We start from the raw sequence: 22548 nt of genomic DNA, 5'->3' as shown, positions 1-22548 counted from the left end.
CTCTCATGACTGTTGATTCCCTTGCTGATTTTTAAAAAAAAACCTGTATAATTCTGCCTTGTAAATATTCAATGACCTTAGCTTCATCTTCAGTGTGCAGAAGAGAATTCTGCTAACAACACTCTGGGGGTAAAAATATCCTTATCTCAGTCTTAAATACAGAGCCACAAGTTTTTTATAAGTCCTCTCCTCCCTCACCAAAACAAGGGGAAACAGCCCCCAGAATGCATCCTGTAAAGCTTCTGAATCTTGTACAAGCAAAATATTTTGGATGCTGCAAATTGGAAATAAAAGAAGTGCTGGATAAACTTGGTAGGTCCGGCAGCATCTTTGAAAAGGTAAGCAGAGTTAATGTTTCAAGTGCCTTGAGACTCTTCTTCAGAACTTCCAAAAAAGTCATTGGACTTATGATATTAACCCTGTTTCTCTATCTGCTGAGTTCGTCCTGTACTTGTAGCATCCCTACAATGTGGAAGTAGGCCATTTGGCCCATCAAATCCATACCGACCCTCTGGAGAGCCAACCTCCTACCCTATCCCTTTGACCTTAAATTTCCCATGGGTAATGCACCTAACCTACACATCCCTGAACTCTACAGGGCAATTTAGCATGGCCAATCGACCTAACCTGCACATCTTTGGTCTGTGGGAGCTAATGTGCCAACCTATATTTGCTGTTCATATTTCTGATTCTCATGTTTCTGGTTATTCTTCTGAACTCGAATGGGTATGGGCCCAACCTGCTCAATTTTTCCTCACAAGCCAATTCTTTATTTCCAGGAATCCGTCAATTGGCAGTTCTCTCAACTACTGCAATTAAGTATTGATGCGCATTTTTATGTTGCTTAAATAAAAATCTGCTGTCTTTTAAACTTTATGAAATCCAAAGTATGGGATTGCAAGTTAGATCTTGGAAAAACAAATCTTTTATGTTGGTAACTTCTGGTTATTATAATCATGCATCATTTTAGGAAAGATTTTGCACTGAGCTGTCTCTGCAGAATGCAAAAGTATTTTACAGTGAAATAATTTTAAGAAATAAAATTTATGTATTTGCTTCCCAGACAATATTTCTCATGTGACTAAATGGTGTTCATTTTGAATACTAATCAAGAAAGTGCATTTAATATCATCTTCGAGCTTTGTTTTAACATCCTAAAGTGTGTTACAATTGGTAGGTTAGTTCTGAAGTACAGTTACTTCAGACAGAAATGATGAGCAGTCTCTCAAACAATACAAGTGTTTGGCATGACCATGTATTTTCGGGAAAATCAAATTATTGAATAAATTAATTTTTAGTTTTTAAATCATGCTTTTATTTCCACTTGAGAGCTAGATGGGTCCTTTGACATCTCGTCTTTTGAATTAGATATTTAAAAAAAAACAATGTAGCACATCCTCAGTACTCCAGAGCAATGTCAGCTGTGGTTTTGTGCCCAATTCTATACAAGGTTTCGTTGCAGAGGTTTGGTGATCAGATCAATAAGAATGTCTCCATTTGTTAAATGCATTCTTTTTTGTAAGTTGCTGCATTGTATTTACTTTTGGCAGGGCAATGTCATCAAGAAGAAAAATAAGCCATCTTGAAAGGACAGTCAACAATTTCCGTCAAGAGGTCAGTACAAGTTGCTGATTAGAGTGAAGGGGGAGATTTGCTTTTCACATATTGAATATGAATTTCAAACATTCGTGATCTTTCTTGTGTCACAGTCAAAGCTATTGCTTATAATTGCGTTTTATTCGTATTTTCAATGGCGCATTGAGCAATTGCAATCAACCAACATTACACAGCTGCCATCAGTAATTTTTTCCACCACTCTACTGTTTATTCACTGTCACCTTTTGTCTGTTCCATGTGAGTTGAATGTCAGTTCACATGATGTTAATGCAAAGCTTTGAAATAAATTCTTATTTCAAACTTGAACAATGGAAGATTTTCTTAATCATGAAATTATTACAAAAATTAATCAAAACATTTCTTGATTGAAGATAATTTTACCATTTTGCCAATGTAATGGAATTGTTGGCTAATATTTTAATGTTGAATTTTGAGACACCAAAATAGAGTTTCCCAATTGTGTTACTGTTGTATAAACCTTAATTTTACATTAAAAAATATTACAAATCTGAATACACACCATTGCAGTTGCTAAACGGCCTATTTTAATTGTGAACGCATTTAAATTCTTTATTCTATTCCACTAATATTTAGAAAATAGCATAAACCATAACATAACTATAGCACACCATACTATTTTTTACATCCTTCCTGAAAGCTGTAATTTTACTTTTCAAATGTCAACTTGTCAATTTGGTGTCAAAATTTCTTCTTCTAACTTGTGCTGGTCTATAATTTCTCTCTTAGCAGCAAGGATTCGTGTTGCAGTATTCTGAGACCACACCAGCGTATGATTTGAATGTAAAAAGATCAGAATATGCTGTTTCCATTTTCTTCAACACTGTTTATCTTATTGGCATGATAGTTAAAATATGAATCTACCAGTCTATAATTCATGTGCAATTCTGGAAGCTTCTCTCTTTGTAATGCTAATAACATTCTAATTATGCCCCCGCCCTGCCACTGCCGCCACCGTTCTCTTGGCAGCTTAGGTACCAGAAACAGGTGCAGGCAATACTCAAGACAGCTAATGGAATGCTGACCTTTATATCTAAGGGGTGCAGATGTAATGCTGCGGTTTTCCAAACCCTAGTTAGACCCCACTTAGAATACTGTGAGCAGATCTGGGCACCGCACCTTAGGATATTTTGGAACAAAAACAGAAGTTGTTGGAAAAGCTCAGCAGGTCTGGCAGCTCCTGTGAAGAAGAAAATCCGTTCTGAGGAAGGGTCACTGGACCCGAAACGTTAACTCTAATGTTTTTTTTCTTCACGGATGCTGCCAGACCTGTTCAGCTTTTCCAGCAACTTCCATTTTCCTTCCGGATTTACAGCATCTGCAGTTCTTTCGGTTTTTACTTGGGATATTTTGGCCCTGGAGGGAATTTAATGCAGGTTTACAAGCATGATAGCTGAACTTCAGGGGTTGTGTTGTGAGGAGCAATTAGACATTTAAGACCTTTCTGTCTCCAGAATTTATAAGGTTAAATGGTGATCTAAGCAAGGTCTTTAGGATATTGACATGGAAAGACAGGGTAGATAAACTATTTTACGCTGGTTGAAGATTCTAGAACTGGGGCATTAATATAAGAATTGGGGCCAGGTCATTCAAAGATGTTAGAAAGCACTTCGATGCGCAAAGAGTAGTGGAGATTTGGAACCCTCGTTCTCAAATCGTGGTCAATGCTAACTGAATTGTCAAAAGTAAGTCTGGGATAACAATTTTTATTAAGTAAGGATATCAAGGTATATGGGTCAAGGCAGGCTAGAGGGGCTGAATCCCTATTCCTGTTCCTGTGCTCAATCCACCCACCACCCCACGATAAAGAGGAAAAAAATGCATATAGCCAGAGCTAATCCAAAACGTTCCAGGATTTCGGGCACTTGAAGTTAACTGTGCAATACTCTGTGACGTAAAGAGCATCCAGTCTAACACAGGCTAGAAAGTTCCAGTTTACAATTATGTTTTGTACTGGGTTAACTGCTTTGTCAGGTTCTCTGTTGGAGTGGCACAATTTACCCTGGCAACCTTGAGCTGACTAAGGAAAAAAAGCAGTTGAAAAAGTCCTATTCTTTACTGTTATGCAGTGATTCTGACCGAACAGTACATATTTTGTGAATGTTTGGTGAAGATGAAATCAGATGAGCTTTGGATTACCATCCTTACCACTACAGACCTATGAAGAAACATCAATCCAGGGAAGCGATGAGGAGAAATTACCAAAAGCTTACCTGGCGGTTTTGAAAGAACTTTAGAAGGAACATTGAGGTAGCCTGTTTGGCAGAGGAAGCCATCAAGAAGAATTCAGTGTATTTGGGACAGTTTCTGAAAACAATATATGGTGGATCCAACTAGGGATTAGGCTATTCTAGATCGAGTAATGTGTAATGAGGCGGGCTTAATAAGTGTAAAGGATCCCCGTTGAAGCAGTGATCATAACATAGTAGAATTTAGCATTCAGTTTGAGATGGAGGAATTTGAGTTGGAAACAATTATGAGAAGTTTAAGTAAGGGTAATTGCAAAAGAATGGGAGAAGAGTTGTCTGGAGTGGACCGAGAAAGGAGTTTAGTAACTAAGATGGTTGAGGAACGAAAGCAAACATTTACGAAAATAGTTTAGTTTGTGGCTTGCAGCAAAGACAAGGAATAAAAGATTTCAGGAAGGGAATAAGCCAATCATGGTAAACCAGAGAAGTTGAGAATAGTATCAGATTCAATGAAAAAACATAGATGTGACAAAGTTTGCTGGTAAACCTGAGATTTGGGAAAGTTTTAAAATGAATGAAAGATCCCCAAAAACAAGAGACGTAGAAAATAAACCTTGAGGGTAAACTTGCAAGTAACGTCAAGACAAACAGCAAGACCTGCCAAAGTGAACGTAGGCCCCTAAGAGAAGAAAACTGATGAAATGATAAGTGGGAACTAGAGAATGGCAGAGGAGTTGAACAGATACTTTGCATCGGTCTTCACAGTAGAAGACACTAATGGAATTTCAAAGTTACTAAGTAATCACGAACTAAAAAGTGGGGAGGAAATAAATACAATAACTATCACTAGGGAAGAAAGTGCTTGGCAAATTAATGTACCTAAAGATCAATAGGTCCCCAGGACTTGATGGAATGCATCCTGGTACATTAAGAGAAGTAGCTACAGAGATAGTGGATGCACTGATAGTAACATTCCAGGAATCCTTAGAATTTGGGAGAAAACTGAAGATTGGAAAACTGTCAATGCAAAACCTTTTATTTAGAAAGAGAAAGTGACAAAAAAAACTATAGGCCAGTTAGCTTAATGTCTCTCCATAGATATTGTGAGACCCACTGAGTTTCTTCAACAATTTCTGTTTTTGTTACTAGTAGACAGAATTGGGATAAGGGGGGGCATTTTCACTATTGCAACCTGTAATTACTGGTGTGCCACAGGGATTGGTGCTGGGGGCAAAATTATTTACAATATTTATTATTGACTTGGATGAGGAAAGTGAATGTGCTTTACCTAAGCTTGCAGATGATGAAAAATAGATTGTAACGCAAGGTGAGGTGACAGAGTCTACAGAGAGATATAATCAAGTTAAGCAAGTGGGCAAAAACTTGGCAGCTGCAATATAATGTGGGGAAATGTGAGGCTGTGCACTTTAGCTGGAAGAAGAGGAGCTGGATCTTCTTTAAATGGTGCAAGACTGCAGAAATCTGGAACAGAGGAATTTGGGAGTCTTCATCCATGAATCACAAAAAGCTAGCATCTAAGTTCATGAGTTAATAGGAAAGATAAATGACCTTTATTTCTATGTGAATGGAATATAAAAATAGGAAAGTCCTACTAAAAATATACAAGACAGTAGCAAGACAACAGCTGAAAAACTTAGGGTAGATTAGCTTATGTAACTGCAGTATTTTGTTAGTATGTTGCTTTTAGTATAATAAAGCATTGTAATATTCAAACAGCATTTCCATTTTGTCCAACTTTTCAAAACATTAAATACCCAAAAATCATTTAGTTTGTAACTCTGGTCACCATTCATTTAAGTCTCTGCAATTTGGTGAAGTCCATTTATCTCTGTTATTAATTTAACTATCTTGTTGCAAGTGTACAGTAGTCAGATAAAGTGCTACTCAATTATGTTTTTAGCTTTTTCCAACCTCCCGGCCTGATTTTGATTTATTGACTAAGCACTGATACCATTAAACTTTTAGTCCCTTTTATTTTGTTTTATATTCGTCAATTTGTGTAATGGTAAACTATTGTGAACTTCAGGAAATGGAATTGTTGGAAATGTTATTAGTTTTGCTTTGCAGGTAAGGGTTCTTTTTAACCAGAGGTGGAATGACTAAATTTAGTGTGGCAGAGATACCTATGTTCTGAAGGTTTTTTTAACTGGATACTGAAGTAGGAAAACACAGAAAATAATCTACAAGATATTTGAAACCTCCCAATTAATGTGTGGGAGAATTATTTTTGGTTGCCAATCAATAAACTTTGTCTTCTTGCATTTAGATGATTGCTGAAGCAAAAGTCTGTGGAATAGTTCAGGAATCTGAAACAGTTAAAAGACTACGCCTTGTCGTCATGAACAAAGATTTTGCTTTCAAAGCAGGACAGTGGTAAATCTTCAATTCAGCATTAGATGGGTTTATTGTAACTACCTGTAATTGCTTTAGTTTCTTGTACAGTGCATGTTCTTTAGCAGTTCAAAATGCATTTAGCTTCAATGTGACTTTCCTCTAAATTACTGTGTACCAGAGCTACTGATCTGTAAATGCTGATAAATATGTATTTAAAAAGAATATAGTTTTAAATGTAGTTTTTAGCCTCAATAGGATATGTTGATCTGCTATAACATAGCTGAAAACTTAATTAAAATTGATATACTTTTTGGCAATGTTGGCATTTCAAGGTGGGCCCTATTTTTTTCCCCACACATCATAAAGCAGGTAACAGAATGAAAGTGAGGTTTAAGAATGTCTGCCACTGTCAGTAGAAAAAATGGAAACTGATACAAATAAGCTAAGCCAAAGAAATCTAAAGTCCTCATTCAGTTCAAACATTCACTGCCTCCACTACAATAACAGCAGTGTGTACTACATCCAAGATGGTACTGCATGAACTTGCCAGGGTTTCTTCATCTTCCAAAGCCAACATTACGGTCAAGATAAAAGGTAGCAAACATTTGGAAACAACACTACAAAGTGACATGTAATTGTGACTTGGAACTGTATCACCATTACTTCACTAACATTGGACCAAAAACTGGAACTCCTTTCTTTGCAGCATTATGGCTGTGCATTCATTAGATGGATTGCAGCAGTTCAAGAAGGCATCTTGCCACCACCTCCTCGACAGCAGTTGCCAGCAAATGAATGTCTTACCATAGGTCATAGAGTCCCTACAGTGTGGAAACAGGCCATTCAGCCCAACAACTCCACACCGACCCACCGAAGAGCATCCCACCCAAATCTATCTCCCTACCCTATATTTTCCGTGGCTAACACACCTAACCTACGGATCCCTGAATGTTACGGAGCAATTTAGCATGGCCAGTCCTGGTAACTTGCACATCTTTGATCTGAGGGAGGAAACTGGAGCACCTGGAAGAAACCCACGCAGACGCAGGGAGAATGTGCAAACTCCAACAGACAGTTACCTGAGGGTGGAATTAGATGCGGGTCCCTGGTACTGTGAGTCAGCAATGCTAACCACTGAGCCACCATGCCACCCACCAGCAATGCTAATGTCCCATAGAAAATTAAAATAAGCTCCGCACATTCAGTACACGTTTAACTGTCAGTGCCATTAATCTGCTTGGTTGCTACCTCAAACTACGCAACGAAAATATGGAACTTGCCTTTCTCTCCAAAGTCCAGACTGTTAAAATTATTTTATTTTGCCCTCAACCTGTGACCCTGATTGCCTCTGCTGTTGAAATTCTAATGCAAGTACAATCTGGAAGGTGCTGTCGAAAGATCTTTGGCAAATTTGTGCGGTGCATCTTGCAGACACTGCTGCTACTGAAAGTTGGTGGTGGAGGGAGTAAATGTTTGTTGATGTGGTGCCACTCAAGCGGGCTAATTTGTCCTGGACGATGTCAAGCTTCTTAAGTGTTGGAGCTGCACTCATCCAGACAAATGGGGAGTATTCCATCACAATTCTGTCTTCTATTTTTTATAGATGGTAGATGAACTTTGGGGAATCAAGAGGTGAGTTACTAGCTGCAGTATTTCTAACCTCTGATCTGCTCTTCCAGCCACAGTATTTATAGGATGAGTCCGTTTGAGTTTCCAGTCAATGGTAACGCCCAGGATGTTGATAGTGGGGGATTCAGTGATGGTAACACAGTAGTGGTTTGATCGTCTCTTCTTGGAAGTGGTCATTGCCTGGCATTTGTTACTTGCCACACCCAAATTCAGACCTTATGATGGAGGGACATTCATTGATGAAACAGCTGAAGATGATTGGGCCTAGGACACTGCCCTGAGGAATTCCTGCAGAGATGTCCTCAAGCTGAGATGACTGACAACCACAACCATCTCCCTCTCTACATTTGCAAAACACTCTAAAACTGTGCCTGAGATAGTAGGAACTGCAGATGCTGGAGAATCTGCGATAACAAGGTGTAGAGCTGGATGAACACAGCAGGCCAAGCAGCATCATAGGAGCCTTTTCTGATGAAGGGTCTAGGCCCGAAACGTCAGCCTTCCTGCTCCTAATGCTGCTTGGCCTGCAGTGTTCATCCAGCTCGACACCTTGTTATCTTAAAACTGTGCCTTATGGTTTTGGATGCTTTTGTGAGTGGCAACAGTTTCTTAGTACCCCTACAGTGTGGAGACAGGCCCTTCGGCCCAACACATCCACACCGACCCTCCGAGCATCCCATCCAGAATCTTTCCCCCTATAACCCACCTAATCTACACATCCCTGAATGCTATGGGCAATTTAGTATGGCCAATCCACCTAGCCTGCACATCTTTGGACTGTGGGAGGAAACCAGAGAACCCAGAGGAAACACACGCAGACATGGGGAGAACGTGCAAACTCCACACAGACAGTTGCCCGAAGTTGGAATTGAACCCAGGCCCCTGGTGCTATGAGGCAACACTACTAACCACTGAGCCACTGTGCAGTTTCAGCCTTTTGACCCTTCCTAATTTTGCAAACTCCTGTCAACAGCCCCTCGCCCTTCCCTCCAAGGAAAACAGTCTCATCTTTTCCAACGCAATCACATTCTTCCCACATTATGATGACTGAACTGTACACATTTGAGGCTTTAATGGTGTCCTCTGTACATTCTTCATAACTCCCTGGTTGTTTATTCTATGCCCCTCTTAATGAAGCATAGAATTGTGCATGCTTTTTCACGCAGCTATCTATCCTGCCAACGTTTAATGACTTATGCACATATAAACCCAAGACTCTTTGCTCCTGCACAGCCTTTCGAATAGCCCCCTTTAATTTATACTCTCCATGTCTCCATGTTCTTTGTACCAGGGTGTATTACCTGTCACTTCTCTGCATTGAGTTTCAGCTGCCACCTAACTGTCCACTCTTCAAATTTTCAACACCCTTTTGGAGTTCACACTGTCCTCCTCCCAATTTACAATTCTTCCAAGTTTCAGGTCAGCTGAAAACTTTGAAATTGTCCCCTCCACACCAAGATCCAGGTCATTTATTTACATCAGAAAAAGCAAGTGGTCCAATATTAACCCCAGAACTCCACTCCTAACCTTCCTCCAGTCTGAAACCTTCCTCGGCCACTTTTGTGTCATCTTGCTACTGTTCATTTCATTTATTCCATAATATATAACTTTGTACAAAATTCTGCTGTGTGACATTGTATCAAATGCTTTTTGAAAGTACGTGTACACCACATCACACCGCGCCCTTAACACACTCTTGAATGGTCTGTGTTGACTGCGAAGCATGTGTAAAGATTGCTTAGGCAAGTCTACCCTTCAGCAGATTTTGAACATCAGTTAGGAATGAAGAGGTGCACGACTGCCTACCAAATAGAGATAATATAAAACAACAGTCCTGCTCACTGAGCTGTATGTACTGTAATTCCGCAGTGGCCAATATCCTGCCAGGAAGTTCAAGCACTTTCACTTGAACAGGCCTTTGGAAGCTTCTGAATATCTGATGGCAGTGCAAAATACCAGACACTAAGGTCCTCAGCTAAACTAACATGCCAGGCATCTTAGCCATGCTGACTCGCTCTCAATTTGCATTTGGGCCAAAGTGAATCTTTTAAGGTGAACTTGAATCTGGAGTGCTTGCATTGCTGTCAAAGGAAGCAATAAAAAGCATATTCTTAAGGTTTAACTTAGTTTTGCTATTGATTTTGAGTCTTCAGGGAAGCTCACCCACGATCACTGTACCGAGCACAACCAAATTTAAAAGATAAATAAATGATGCAGAAACCTTTGAAATCACACATATCAGTATATCAGCCAGTATAAGTATATGTACAGGTGTAAATTAAATGTAGTGTTAAACCACGAAGTCAATTCACCTGAAAAGCCTAATGTATTTCAATTAGATTTCTTTTTGCTACACTCACGATCTAAACTTTCCTTTTCCACATTCGCCCTGTCTTTGAATGTGAAACAAATTTTGTGCCTGACTAAGCTGTATTAATTTATTTTTATTTTCTGCTACTGTCCTGTTTCTGTTTAAGGAGCTGTGTGAAGAGACAGTTATATAAATTTCCTGTTAGTTGCAATCCTTTTATTTTAAAAAAAAAATTATTCCATTAAAGGGTAGATTTCTTTATACCTGGCATTTCACAAGTTGGTGGCTTTTCTATCTGTTCAAGTCCGGGACTGTTGGAGAGGGAGAGTGTATTGGAATTGGCAGTAAAATACAGTGAACATCTGCCTGCCCACTGGATTCATACTCAGGTAACCAAATTTTTCTTTTTGGTTTGTTTTTGATTTAATGGTTTCAAAAGAATTAAAGCAACATTAGTAAATGCAAACCAATTACGTCAATGCAATGTTTCAGTAATATAAACATGTTTAAAAAAAACACTTATTACATTAAAAATGTCTATTGTTGAATGATGGTGGAGCTTTTTCTGACAAAGAATTGACCACTATGATTTCTATCTTTGACTGTTTGTACATTTGTCACTAAGTATTCATCTTATTTTTAGCTAGCTTTCTTTTTGCTTTATTCATCATAGAATTTGTTAGTGGCTGGCAAGGCCAGTATTTATTACCCACTCCAAAGACCTTCAAGAAGTAATCATGCCCTCTTGAACCACTGCAGGCCAGGAGGTACCAAACAAGCTTGTTGCCTAGTCCTGGATGGTGTAGAGCTTCTTCAGTATTTTTGGAGCTACATTCATCCAGGCAAGTATAATAATAGAATTATATAATGATACAGCACAGAAGGAAGACCATTTGACCCATCTCATTCAAGTCCACTTTATCCAGGAACAATTTATCCAGTCCCACCCCCACCCTTTGCGTGCACTCAGAATTTTCTTTTTTCTTTTCAAGTGCCTAACTGCTTTGAAAGTTATCGTTGAATTTGCCACAGCTAGGAACAGTGCATTCAAGATATTAATCATTGAGTTTTTAAAATAAAGAAAATGTTTTTCCTCCTTTTCTCTTTGGTGTCTTTTGGCAAATCAACTTAAATCTGTGTCCTCTGGTCTTTGACGTCTATGTCAATGAAAACAGTTTTCTCTACTCTGTATACACTCTAGGTGTTGAGCACCTCTATTACTTGACATTTCAATCTTCTCTTCAATAAGTACTTCAGCTTCTCTGATCTATATGTAGCTGTTCACCTTCACACCCTTCCTAAAGTTCATCAACCCAAATTGGACATAACACCAGTCGAGTCAGCACCAGTATTTATAAAGCTTCATCATAACTTGTTTTTATAAAACCAAAGTACTGCAGATGCTGGATATCGCAAATAAGAACAAAATGCCAGGGAAGCTTGGGAAGTCTGTTAGCATCTGTGGAGAGAGGAACAAGGTTAATGTTCTGACAGTTCTTCCGAAGACGCAATGTTAATTTTGATTCATCAGTGGGGAGAGAAACACAGAAGTGTAATGACACTTTTTTTTGTGTTTTTATTCCTTACTTTCATGCACTGAGAACAAAAATCGGATTTGCACGTGGAGGCAGGGGGTATTGCAGAAGTGTTAAATTAATACTTTGCATCTGTCTAAGAGAAGGATGCTGTCCAGGCCATGATGACAAAGGAGGGATGGATTTTTTTGGACTGGAGGAAGGTTTGTAGTGGAGTTTCATTGGCGTTGGTTTTGGAACTTTGCTTTTCCTTTATATGTACTAGTAGAGTCATAGATTTCTAAAGCACAGTAAAAAGGCCCTTCAGCCTATTGTGTCCACGTCAATCAAAAACAACCACTTAACTATTCTAATCCCATTCTCCAGCACTTTGCCCATAATCTTGTGCTGTTGTGATGTCAAGGCATACATCTAAATACTGCTTCAGTATGAGGGTTTCTGCCTCTACCGCCCTTACAGTAATGAGTTCCAGACTCCCGCCACCCACTGGTTGAGTAAGTTTTTCTTCACATCTCCTCTAAACCTTTTGCCCTTTATCTTAAATCTGTGTCCCCTGGTCCTTGATCCCTCCATCAAGGAGAAAATATTCTTCCCGTCTACCCTATCTAATGATTTGGATCTTGGTATGCAGGGAACAATTTCAAAGTGAACAGATGACATGAAATTTGAGAGAATTATAAACTATGAGGAGAACAGTGTGGAACTCCAGAAGGATATTGACAAATTAGTGGAGTGGGCTGATAGGTGCCAGATGAGATTCAGTGCAGAGAAGTGTGAGGTGATTTACTTTAGTAGGAAGAAAATTGAAAGACGGTATAAAATAGGGGATACTATTCTAAAAGGGGTGCAGGAGTAGAGGGACTTGTTATTTCCTCAATTGGAATGTTGTATACAGTTTTGGATGCCACATTATAGGAACGAAGCATCAGCATTGGGGGAGTGCAGAAGTGATTTAAAATAATGATTCCAGGGCTGAGAAACTTCAGTTTTGCGGATAGATTGAAGAAGTTAGGACTGTTCTTTGTGGAGAGAAAGAAGCTGAGAGAAGATTTGATAAGGGTTTTTCAAATTGAGTGGGCTTAATAGAGTACATAGGGAGAAGCTGCTCGTGTGCTCTGTAAAGCCTGCCGTGCCTCTACCCTAGCAGTTCTAATACAGCTGCAACACTGGCATTTACTCAACAGTGGAAAATTGCCTATGTATGCGTGGTACACAAAAAACATGACACATACAGCCCACCCAGCTACCACCCAATCAGTCTATTCTTGATCATTAGGATAATGGTGTGCTATCCAGCAGCATAGGCTTGGCAATAGACTGCTCAGTGACACTTAGTTTGGGTTTTGTCAGGGCCATTCAGCTTCAGACCTCATTACAGCCTTGGTTTAAACATGGTCAAAAGAATTGAACTCCAGAGGTGAGGTGGGAGTGACTACTCTTGACAACAAGGCTTGGAATTGAGCGTGGCATTGAGGAAACTCCAGCAAAAGTGGAGTCAATGGGAATCAGGTGGAAAATCTTTGGTTAGAGTTAATATAGATACATGAGAGCAACACGACCTGCATGTTCCCCTCCAAGCCATTCATCATTCTGACTTGGAAATATAACTCCATTCCTTCAGTGTCACTGGGCCAAAATACTGAAACTTCTTCCCAAATGGCATTGTGGGTCTACCTATACCAAATGGATTGCAGTGGTTAAGAAGGCAGCTCGGCACGAACTAATGAGCAAGCAGGGATGAGCAATAATTGTTGGTCCATCCAACAATGCTCACTTCCCATGAATGAATAATAAGCTGCTGCCATCTCTAGTAGGTCTGTTTTCATTGAATCCTAGAATCCCTGAACGTGGAAGCAGGCCATTTGACAAATCAAGTCCACACCAACCCTCTGAAGAGCGATCCACGATCCCCCTGCCACACCCACTCACACACCCACCCCACACCCCCACCCAATTCAACCCTATCCCTGTAATCCTGTGTTTCCCATGGCAATTCACCAAAGCTGTCAAAGGGAAAGAATATGCACAGGAATGCTAATGAAGAAAGTTGGGATTTTGGCTACTAAATTTGACTATGTACCAATTTAGACAGTTGCTTGACCAGTCTGTGGGAAGAACTGGTAGAACTCACCAGATGTTATTAAGTGACTTTGTTGGGTCAGGTAGATTGGTTGAGCTTTTGTCATGTCTGAATCCAATGTCTATTTTGCAGCCATATGATCCACCTAAAGCTATTTATTTTTACTGATTTATTAGGATAATTCAAAACAGTCAAACATTTGACCGTTTTAGAATCAGTAGATTAGCCTGGATAAAACCCCAGAAGTTATAGTGAACAAGTGGGACTAACAACAATATAGTCACTATTATTCATACTCTCTATTCCAGCTTCATTTAATTAACTGAAATCAGATTTATAAATTATCATTGTGGGCTTTAAACCTGAGTTTTAAGATTATTGAACACTGATTACCCACTTGGCTTGACATCTGAAATATTAATCCAGTGACATAAACGATATAAAAGCATAATGGGTATATAGCATAAGACTGAAAACAATTTCTCAATTCTGTGATAAGTAATTAGATTAATTTCTTCCACTGTATGCAGTTGGCTCAATGTTAATACGTTGCTGTAAACTAAACAAAAGGCTTTTCACTTTACAAGAAGTTTAAGGGGAGTATCATTTTTAATTGCATCAAATCACTGAGTTATATATGTACACATTTCTGCAGCTACTTGTAAGAAAAATGGTTTATGGACTTTTCACTCCAGCTCTGCTATTTAGACCTTCAATTCGATGAGCAGAGAATGGTAAAAGTATAGAGGCTGGTTGATTTTTGTTTTGTCTGATTTGTCCTCATACACTGAACACGTAGTGGGGAATCTGAGCACGTTTGTTCAGAAAATCTGAGTTAAAATTCCTCTATTTAGTCATTGTTGGGACTCTTGATGTGTTGGAACATACCATCCTGGTACTTGAGTGATGTACTTTCACAAAACAGCTCAATAGAATAGTAACATGAATACTGTTCCTTACTTGAAATTAATTATAGCTTAAATTTAGGCAAAGTAGGTAGAACAATGTAAATTGAGTTATTGAATAATTTTTTTTTGTTTTGGATTCCAAATTAATGATCCACTTCATGGTGATTTTCATGTTGTGACTGATGCACATTCTGCTACCACTAGCTGGTGCTGCAACACTGTTTTACTGCCTGCCTGAATGTTACTGGTATAGACATAAGTGATGCAAGACAATAATTGAGACTTTTGAATTCTGAGTTACTTTTTGTTTCTATTTTGAATTGGAAATTGTGTATTTCAGAAAATTCATGTAAATTTGTTATTTGAAAGACAGTGCTCCACCTTTCTTTTATAATCAGATGAGTTAGCATGCAAGCGCAATCATCAATTTCAGACTTTTGTATTCCACATGTGTTGTACATTCCTTGGTATCTAGTCCAGGACTAAAGCTTTAGACTTGAGGTGATTGTTCTGTATTCCTTAAAATTTTCAAATTGAATTGAAATAGATACTAAAAGAACTCCATCACTGAAACTGAATTTTGTAATTTGGAGCATAAAATATTGCACAATTTGCCATGCAAGCCCAATTTTAGGACAGTGAACCTTCATCAAGCTGCGGTTTAGATTTATTACTATGGAATGCCATGGTTACTGGTATGAATCACTTTTTCTGCTATTTTAACATTTCAATGCTCAGATTAGGTCATGAGAATCTCTTCGCAATGGCAGATGTATCTAAGACTAGATGGTATAAAAGGAAAGCATTTTTCACCCAGAGGTGGAGGACACTAATAAAAGTATTCAAAGCCACGAAAGGATGGCAGAAATGTGCACCATGCTGCTTGAGATGGTGATGGAGGCAAGTATTCTTGCAACATTTAAGAAACATCTGGATGAGTAGGGTGGCACAGTGGTTAGCACTGCTGCCTCAGCACCAGGGGCCCAGGTTCAATCCCACCCTTGGGCAACTGTCTGTGTGGAGTCTGCACATTCTCCCCGTGTCTGCATGGGTTTCCTCCGGGTGCTCCGGTTTCTTCCCACAGTCCAAAGATGTGCAGGTTAGGTGGATTGGCCATGCTAAATTGCCCGTAGTGTTCAGGGATGTGTAGGTTAGGTGGGTTATAGGGGATGGGTCTGGGTGGGATGCTCTGAATTCGGTGTGGACTTGTTGGGCCGAAGGGCCTGTTTCCACACTGTAGGGATTCTATGATTCTATGATTCTATAATGTCAGGGTATTGTAGGCTATGGGACAATTGCAAGTAAATGGGCCATGATGTGGAGATGCTGGTGTTGGACTGGGGTGAACAAGGTCAGAAGTCAGACGACGCCAGGTTATAGTCCAACAGGTCTGTTTGAAATCACAAGCGTTCAAAGTGTTGCCCCCTTCGTCAGGTGTAAAATGGGTATCCTTAACATTGATTCTGGATCCCATGAAGTCACAGGACATCAGGTCAAATAATGGCAAGGAGTCCTTCTGATAACCTATTGTGGTGTTTCCAGTCATAGATGACCACATTATGCAGTAAAGATGCAAGAGAAGCAAGGTCAATCATCTTCCATGGAACGGCAGTGCAAATGAGGAGGACAGTGGTGCCACAGTGTTTAGCGGTGGCAATCCGAACATCATGTCAGGATTTGCAGCATATCTGCAATGCTTCACTTTTTCTACTGGGGCCAACGACTGCCATAATATGTCTCCTGTACGTCAGGTTTCCATGCAGGTCATATCAGGGGACTTGTTCCAGTTGGAGTAACAAATGTGATGAATTTATAACGAAGTACCAGCGAAATGCCCTCACGGATTTTGTTTTTAATTTCCATTCCACTACTCCCAAATGAGGTTTCAGGTCTGTGCCTGGAGGTGGAGGGAGCTTGCCTTGTGGTGGAGCCTGTTGGTTTTGGAGCTTTGACAAGCAGCCTTGTCAACACAAGGGTGTTTATGGCAAAAGGCCCTGGGCATCCTGAGACTGTTCTGCCCAGGTGAAGGGTTACTCTCTTTGGATTGAACTTCACTGCACATGTTTGAGGATTGCAGGTTGAGTGAAGGAGTGGGGGGGCATCTTTGAGGTGTCCTGAGAGAGACTTCCAGTGGACCTGGATGTGATTATTCCTCTGGCTGGGTGCTTACAGGCACACTGCTGTAACCTTGAGAAGAAGGGCACCTGGAGTGACATCAAGGTCCCACTATCATCTTGCCTAGTTAAAGACTATAAGAAAGGGCCTTGCTGGTGCTTCCTTTAGGCTATCTGTAACATCTTCCTCAAGTGGAAAAGCAGATGCTGCCCTAAGAGGCAGTTGACTTCATGATAGCAACTGTGTGGATGCCACAGCTGCCTGTAGGAGATGGAGGAAATGAGTTGTGAAAGAAAGGTAGGAGAATGAGCACATTAAGAATAATTAGTGGTACTGGGAAAGCACTTGACACTGAATTTTACTTGGGTGCCATGTGGCAAAGGTTTCAGCATCACACGAGCAGTTAGGGTTCTCTTCCATTAAGAGATTTTCAAGAGATTTAATTGAACCACATTGTCTATATCTAAAAAAATTCTCTCTTATTCTTGACCAGAATCTCAATATCTTTATTCATCCATTGTTCCTTTAATCTTACCAGTCTTACCCTTCTCCAACAGGAACAGAATGCCTCTGAACTGTCATCATCGTGCTCTTGAACACCTCCCACTTGTCAGATGTCCTTTTACCTGCAAACAGTCTACTCCAATCAACTTTTGAAAGTTCTTGTCTCATACCATTAAAATTTGCCTTACTCCAGTTAAAAACTTTAACTTTCATGGAAGGCTTATCCTTTTCCATAACCATTTTGAAACTAATAGAATTATGATAGCTAGACTCAGTGATTCCCCCACTTTTACCTTTGTCACCTGCCCTGCCTTATTGCTCAAAAGAAGGTGTAGTTTTGCTCCTTTTCTAGTAGGAGCATCCACATATTGAAAAAGAAAATTTTCTTGAGCACATTTGACACAATTTTCACCTTCCAAACCTTTAACTCTATGGTAGTCCCAGTCAATGTTTGGAAAATTAAATTCTCCATTATTACAACTTTTATTATGCTTACATATATCTGAGATCTCCATACATAATTGTTTCTCAATTTCTGTCTTAGTACTGGGGGGGCCTATAGTACAATCCCATTGAAGTGATCTTTCCTTATTTGTAATTTCTATCCATTTATTTTCCCTGGACGATTCTTCAGATATTTCTTCCCTAGTTACAGCAGTAATGTATTCCTTAATCAAAAAATGCCGCCCTCTTCCTTTCTTGCCTCCTTTTCTATCCTTCCTGTAGCATCTAAATCCAGAGCTGCCAGTGTTGTGCATCTCTCGGCCACTTTATGTAGTAGCTATGATGTCCTAATCCCATGTTCTTAAACATGCCCTGAGTTCATCAGCCTTACTTGTAAGACACCTTGCATTGAAATAAATGCAATTTAGTTCTTCAGAGTTAGTACGTACTCTGACTGTCTCTTATCTTTCTTTCCAATTGACATGCTCTCCTCCCATTCAGGACCTACCTCATCAATCCTTCCATTTACACTGCTACCTAGAATTCCTCCATTTGCCTTCTCTATCAATATAAAGTCTCCCTTAACAGAATGAGCAAATCCCCCTGCTAAGATATTGATCCCTTTCCAGTTTAGGTTAGAACCATCCTTTTTGAACAGTTCTTTTCTATCCCAAAAGCTATTCCAATTGGCCAAAAACCTGAATCCCTGAACAAAACACCAGCTCATCAGCCATTGATTTATCTCCTTAACCATTTTTACCTTCCTTCGTTTGAGTTTGAGTTTGACGTTGGGAGTAAACCAGAAATTACTGCTTTTAAGGTCTTATTTTTTAATCTTCCACTTAACCTCTTAAATTCACTCTGTACTGCTTTAATCTTTTCCCTAAAATGTCATTCCTACCAAGGTGTACAATAATTTCTGGCTTCTCAATCTCACGTTTAACAATATGCTTGAAATATTTAGAAACGTCCTTAATCCTAGCACCAGGAAAGCAACAAACCATCCTAAATGTACAGTCACTGCCACAGAATTGCCACATAATGGCCCTGACAGGAGAATCCCGTATAACAATAATTCTATTAAATCTTGTCAAACGCTGCCCAACATAGCAATCATTCCAAGTGTCCAAAAACTGACTGGCCCTTCCATTTTCCTCGGAGAGACTATCCCCTTCAACTGTTCCAAAAATTGAATATCTATTTGATAGAGGAATAGTCATTGGAGACTTGTGAACTATCTTCTCACCTATCCTGACAGTCACCCATCTATCTGACTGATCCTGCTGGGTAATAACTTTTCTAAATCTACTAGCCATTTCACTCTGTACCTTTTTATATATGACCTTAATAACATTAAGCCTAAAAAAGGATGTTTCAATTAAACCCTATATAAAATAAACTACCTTTCATTACCTACAGAAAATAATGTTGAAATGAAAAAAATTGAAAAATATATATCAAACCTATAAAAATTAAATAAAATCAACCATTTAGCTGATTAACTGAATTAAAATGATTCCTCTTCAATAAATTTCTCGAAGGAAAAACAATCTTCTCCCGAGCTGACCGCCTGTAAGACTCTTTGGAATGAAAACACAATTCCTTATTTTAAAAAAAAATTTTTTTCTTCAAAAGATACCTCACAGATTTTTCTAACTTCTAACTTCTGAATTAAGAATAAAAAAGTCCCAGCCATTCGCTGTAGACCCTTTTTTAAAAAACAGTTTAAAAAAAAATCTGTTTGGAAAAAGAAGCAATTTTTTGTTTGGTTTTTTGGGGTTTTTTTTGAATGTTAGTAAAACAAAATGGAAGGAAATCTTATTAGTAAATTGTAATGACTATAATATCTGAAATTGTGAAAGGAAAACTATAATAAATCTTTAAGCCTGCAATCCTAGGAGCAGCTGCAAGATCCATGCTGCTCGCTTAAAGACCAAGGAAGTCATCTTTGTGTTGAACTGCAGGAGATGGAAGAGGTGCTAAATGAATATTTCACGTCAGTTTTTACTATGGAGAAAGAAATGGAGTCTAGAGAAGGCAGAGAAATAAACTTTGATGTTTTAAATACAGTTCACATTACAGAAGAGGAAGTTCAGGAGATCTTGGAGAATATAAAAGTGGATAAATCTCTAGACCGGATCTAATATATCCCAGAATATTGTGGGAAGTAAAGGAGGAAATTACAAGACCCCTTGCAGAATTCTTTGCACCATCTATAACTAAGGGTGAGGTGCCTGATGACTGGAGGATGGCTAATGTTATACCTTTGTTTAGGAAAGGTTGTAAGGAGAAACTGGGGAACTATAGACCTGTGAGTTTGACTTCAGTTGTGGGTAAATTCTTGGAGTTGATTATAAAAGAAAGGATTTATGAACGTTTAGAGAGGCAGAATTTTTTTAGGGATAGTCAACATGGTTTTGTGTGAGGAAAATCATGTCTCAAACTTAATTGAGTTTTTTGAGGAAGTTGCCAAAAAGGTGGTTGATGGCAGAGTAGTAGATAATGTTTATTTGGATTTTAGCAAAGCCTTTGAGAAGGTTCTGCATGGTAGACTAATTAGTAAAGTTAGGCCAGATGGGATTCAGGGTAAGCTTGCCAATTGGATACACAATTGGCTTAACGGCAGGAGACAGAGAGCTATGGTAGAGGTTGCTTTTCTGGCTGGAGGCCTGTGACCAGCGACGTTCCACAGGGATCAGTTCTGTGTCCTCTTTTGTTTGTCATTTATATTGCACTGACCTAGGGTGGCAACTTCAGACCAGGGTATCCGCATTTGATACCATGGTCTCCTGTGGCAGTCTTGTAAAAGCAAAACTGCCCTGTGCACCATCGTTCTGCCTACCATGATCTCCATATCCTAGTCAGCAAACTGGATAGCCAACTTGCCTGTTGTAATACCAATTGTAAGGGGCAATTCCCATGTGGCAGTGACTGAACAGCACAGAGGTGGGGCTTAATTAAGGCACTGGTGGCCAGAATGTCTGGGTAGTGGTGAATGCTTCACTTTATTTTCGGGTGGAGACATCAGTGTGTGCAATCAGATTTAATACTGATTAGCAAAATGTGACTAACACAAACAGCTACATTTTCCTGAAATGACATGGGCATGTCATTTCAGGAAAAATTGGCTGTTTGTGTTAGTCACCTTTGGATTTAAAGGTTTAATTCGTTGAGCCTTCTCAAAGGCCTTCAAATGAGCGCTGTTTCAAGCATAATGACTTTTAGTGAAATGTATTCACTAGTTCTGGCATAATATTTCAAATTCAACAACGTTCAAGTAGCAGGTGTTAACTATTTTTGTAACACTGTTGAATTAGCAATACTAGGTCATGCATTCTGACATTTAGTTTAGCTGCAAGGAGGTTCTACTGAAATGCAATGAGCACATTTTGCTATACAGCATTAAATCCAATTTCTCACTTCATTTTCAGAAGCAAGGCATACTGAAAGTGGAGGACTGTTGTGCATAAAATGTTTTGAACCCATGCCAAAAATTGCAATTTTGTTTTTCAAAAAACTGTTCTTAACAAAAAGTTTTCATTTTCTTCCATAGTGCGATGTTGGCTCAGAAGTAACTCTTCGTGTAGGAGGTGATTTCTTCTTTGACCCTCAGCCTTCTGACACTCCGGTGAGCCTGTTGTTGGTTGCAGGTGGAGTGGGCATTAATCCCTTGTATTCCATACTGTTGCATGTCGTAGATCTCCACAGAATGCAAGGAAGCAAGCCTTGTAAATACAAACCAGGATCAGTGCAGCTGTACTATAGCGCCAAAAACACAGATGAACTTCTTTTCAAGGTGAGCTAAACCTTCACTTTTACATTTTCAAATCACTATGCTGATCTATATCTGGACTAGATCAGTGATTGAAAGACATTGTTGTTCTACAAACTGATTTAGAGCTGAATTTGGACTGGATTTTATTACAATGAGTAATGTAATTTAGCACACATTAAACTGGTTGTTTTACTTAATTTTCCTTGCTTTGAGCCAGTGGAATTGAATGTTTCATTTAATACTCAGCTCAGAATTATTCCCTTGCAGACAATGATGCTGTGTTGTCCTTTGTTCACTTTTATTTAAAATTCCTCTTGACTAAGAAAGGCCAGCAGTTATTAGTTTGTCATTTCCTGGTTATTTTCTTCAACTTTAATCAGAATAAATTGTTTTTTTGTTTGTGTATCTTCTGTGAGTATTTGGGGGTGCTTAATTGAAAAATGTGGTTCACTTCACATTTATTGCAGGATTCTTAATACTTAACCTCAACCCACATTCTGACATAAGATTGAAGATGGGAAATTGTTATATTCTTGATAATATATTTGAATTGTTGTGTTTAAGCAGCCAAGGCCAAAGAGTAGAATATTTATTTTTCTTTATGGTTATGGTGTTTAATTACTCCAACACCCGGTTTGTTTAAATTCACTTTAATTCAGAGCAAGGCCTCCTTTTTAATGGAACAAAATAGTTGAACTTCACAGTTAAGGCTAATCTGAGCAGAAGTGGACCAAAGTTATCTTCAAAGGAAAGTACTAAGGAGGCATTTGAAGATTGGGAATGATGTAGAAGATATGGGGCAGGAAATATGAATAGGGATGGCATGTTGCCTTCACTTAAGGGCATTAGTAAAACTGTTGGACATCCTATTAATTCAGTAAATCTTCAGTTCACTTTTTCACTATTTGCCTCAATGGGATTTGAGCTCAGTGTCTGGATTCGTAGTCCAGTATTGTGAATTTCAAAATTTCAAAGCAGATGATTTAAACTTAGAAATATTTTGACCTAAGAAGAAAAGAGTAGACATCAAAATGGAATCAACCGACTGTTGAGACATCAAAATGGAAT

General features: G+C 39.0%; 1 protein-coding gene across 2 annotated transcripts in view; it reads left to right on the top strand.

Moving 5' to 3' along the window:
* Positions 1–22548, top strand: part of oxnad1 (oxidoreductase NAD-binding domain containing 1) — a 32096-nt gene that overhangs the window by 6539 nt on the left and 3009 nt on the right. The window contains exons 2-5 of one of the 2 annotated variants that reach the window (XM_048615518.1): positions 1551–1614; positions 6112–6218; positions 10424–10508; positions 21259–21501. In XM_048615518.1, coding sequence (XP_048471475.1) covers positions 1551–1614; positions 6112–6218; positions 10424–10508; positions 21259–21501 — 499 coding nt within the window. Of the gene's footprint in view, positions 1–1550; positions 1615–6111; positions 6219–10366; positions 10509–21258; positions 21502–22548 lie in introns of both variants that reach the window. The other variant, XM_020516133.2, reaches the window with a different exon arrangement.

Source organism: Rhincodon typus, chromosome 2, assembly GCF_021869965.1.
Source record: "Rhincodon typus isolate 14 chromosome 2, sRhiTyp1.1, whole genome shotgun sequence".
NCBI classification, from domain to species: domain Eukaryota; kingdom Metazoa; phylum Chordata; class Chondrichthyes; order Orectolobiformes; family Rhincodontidae; genus Rhincodon; species Rhincodon typus.
This window is presented reverse-complemented; position numbering and strand designations above follow the sequence as displayed.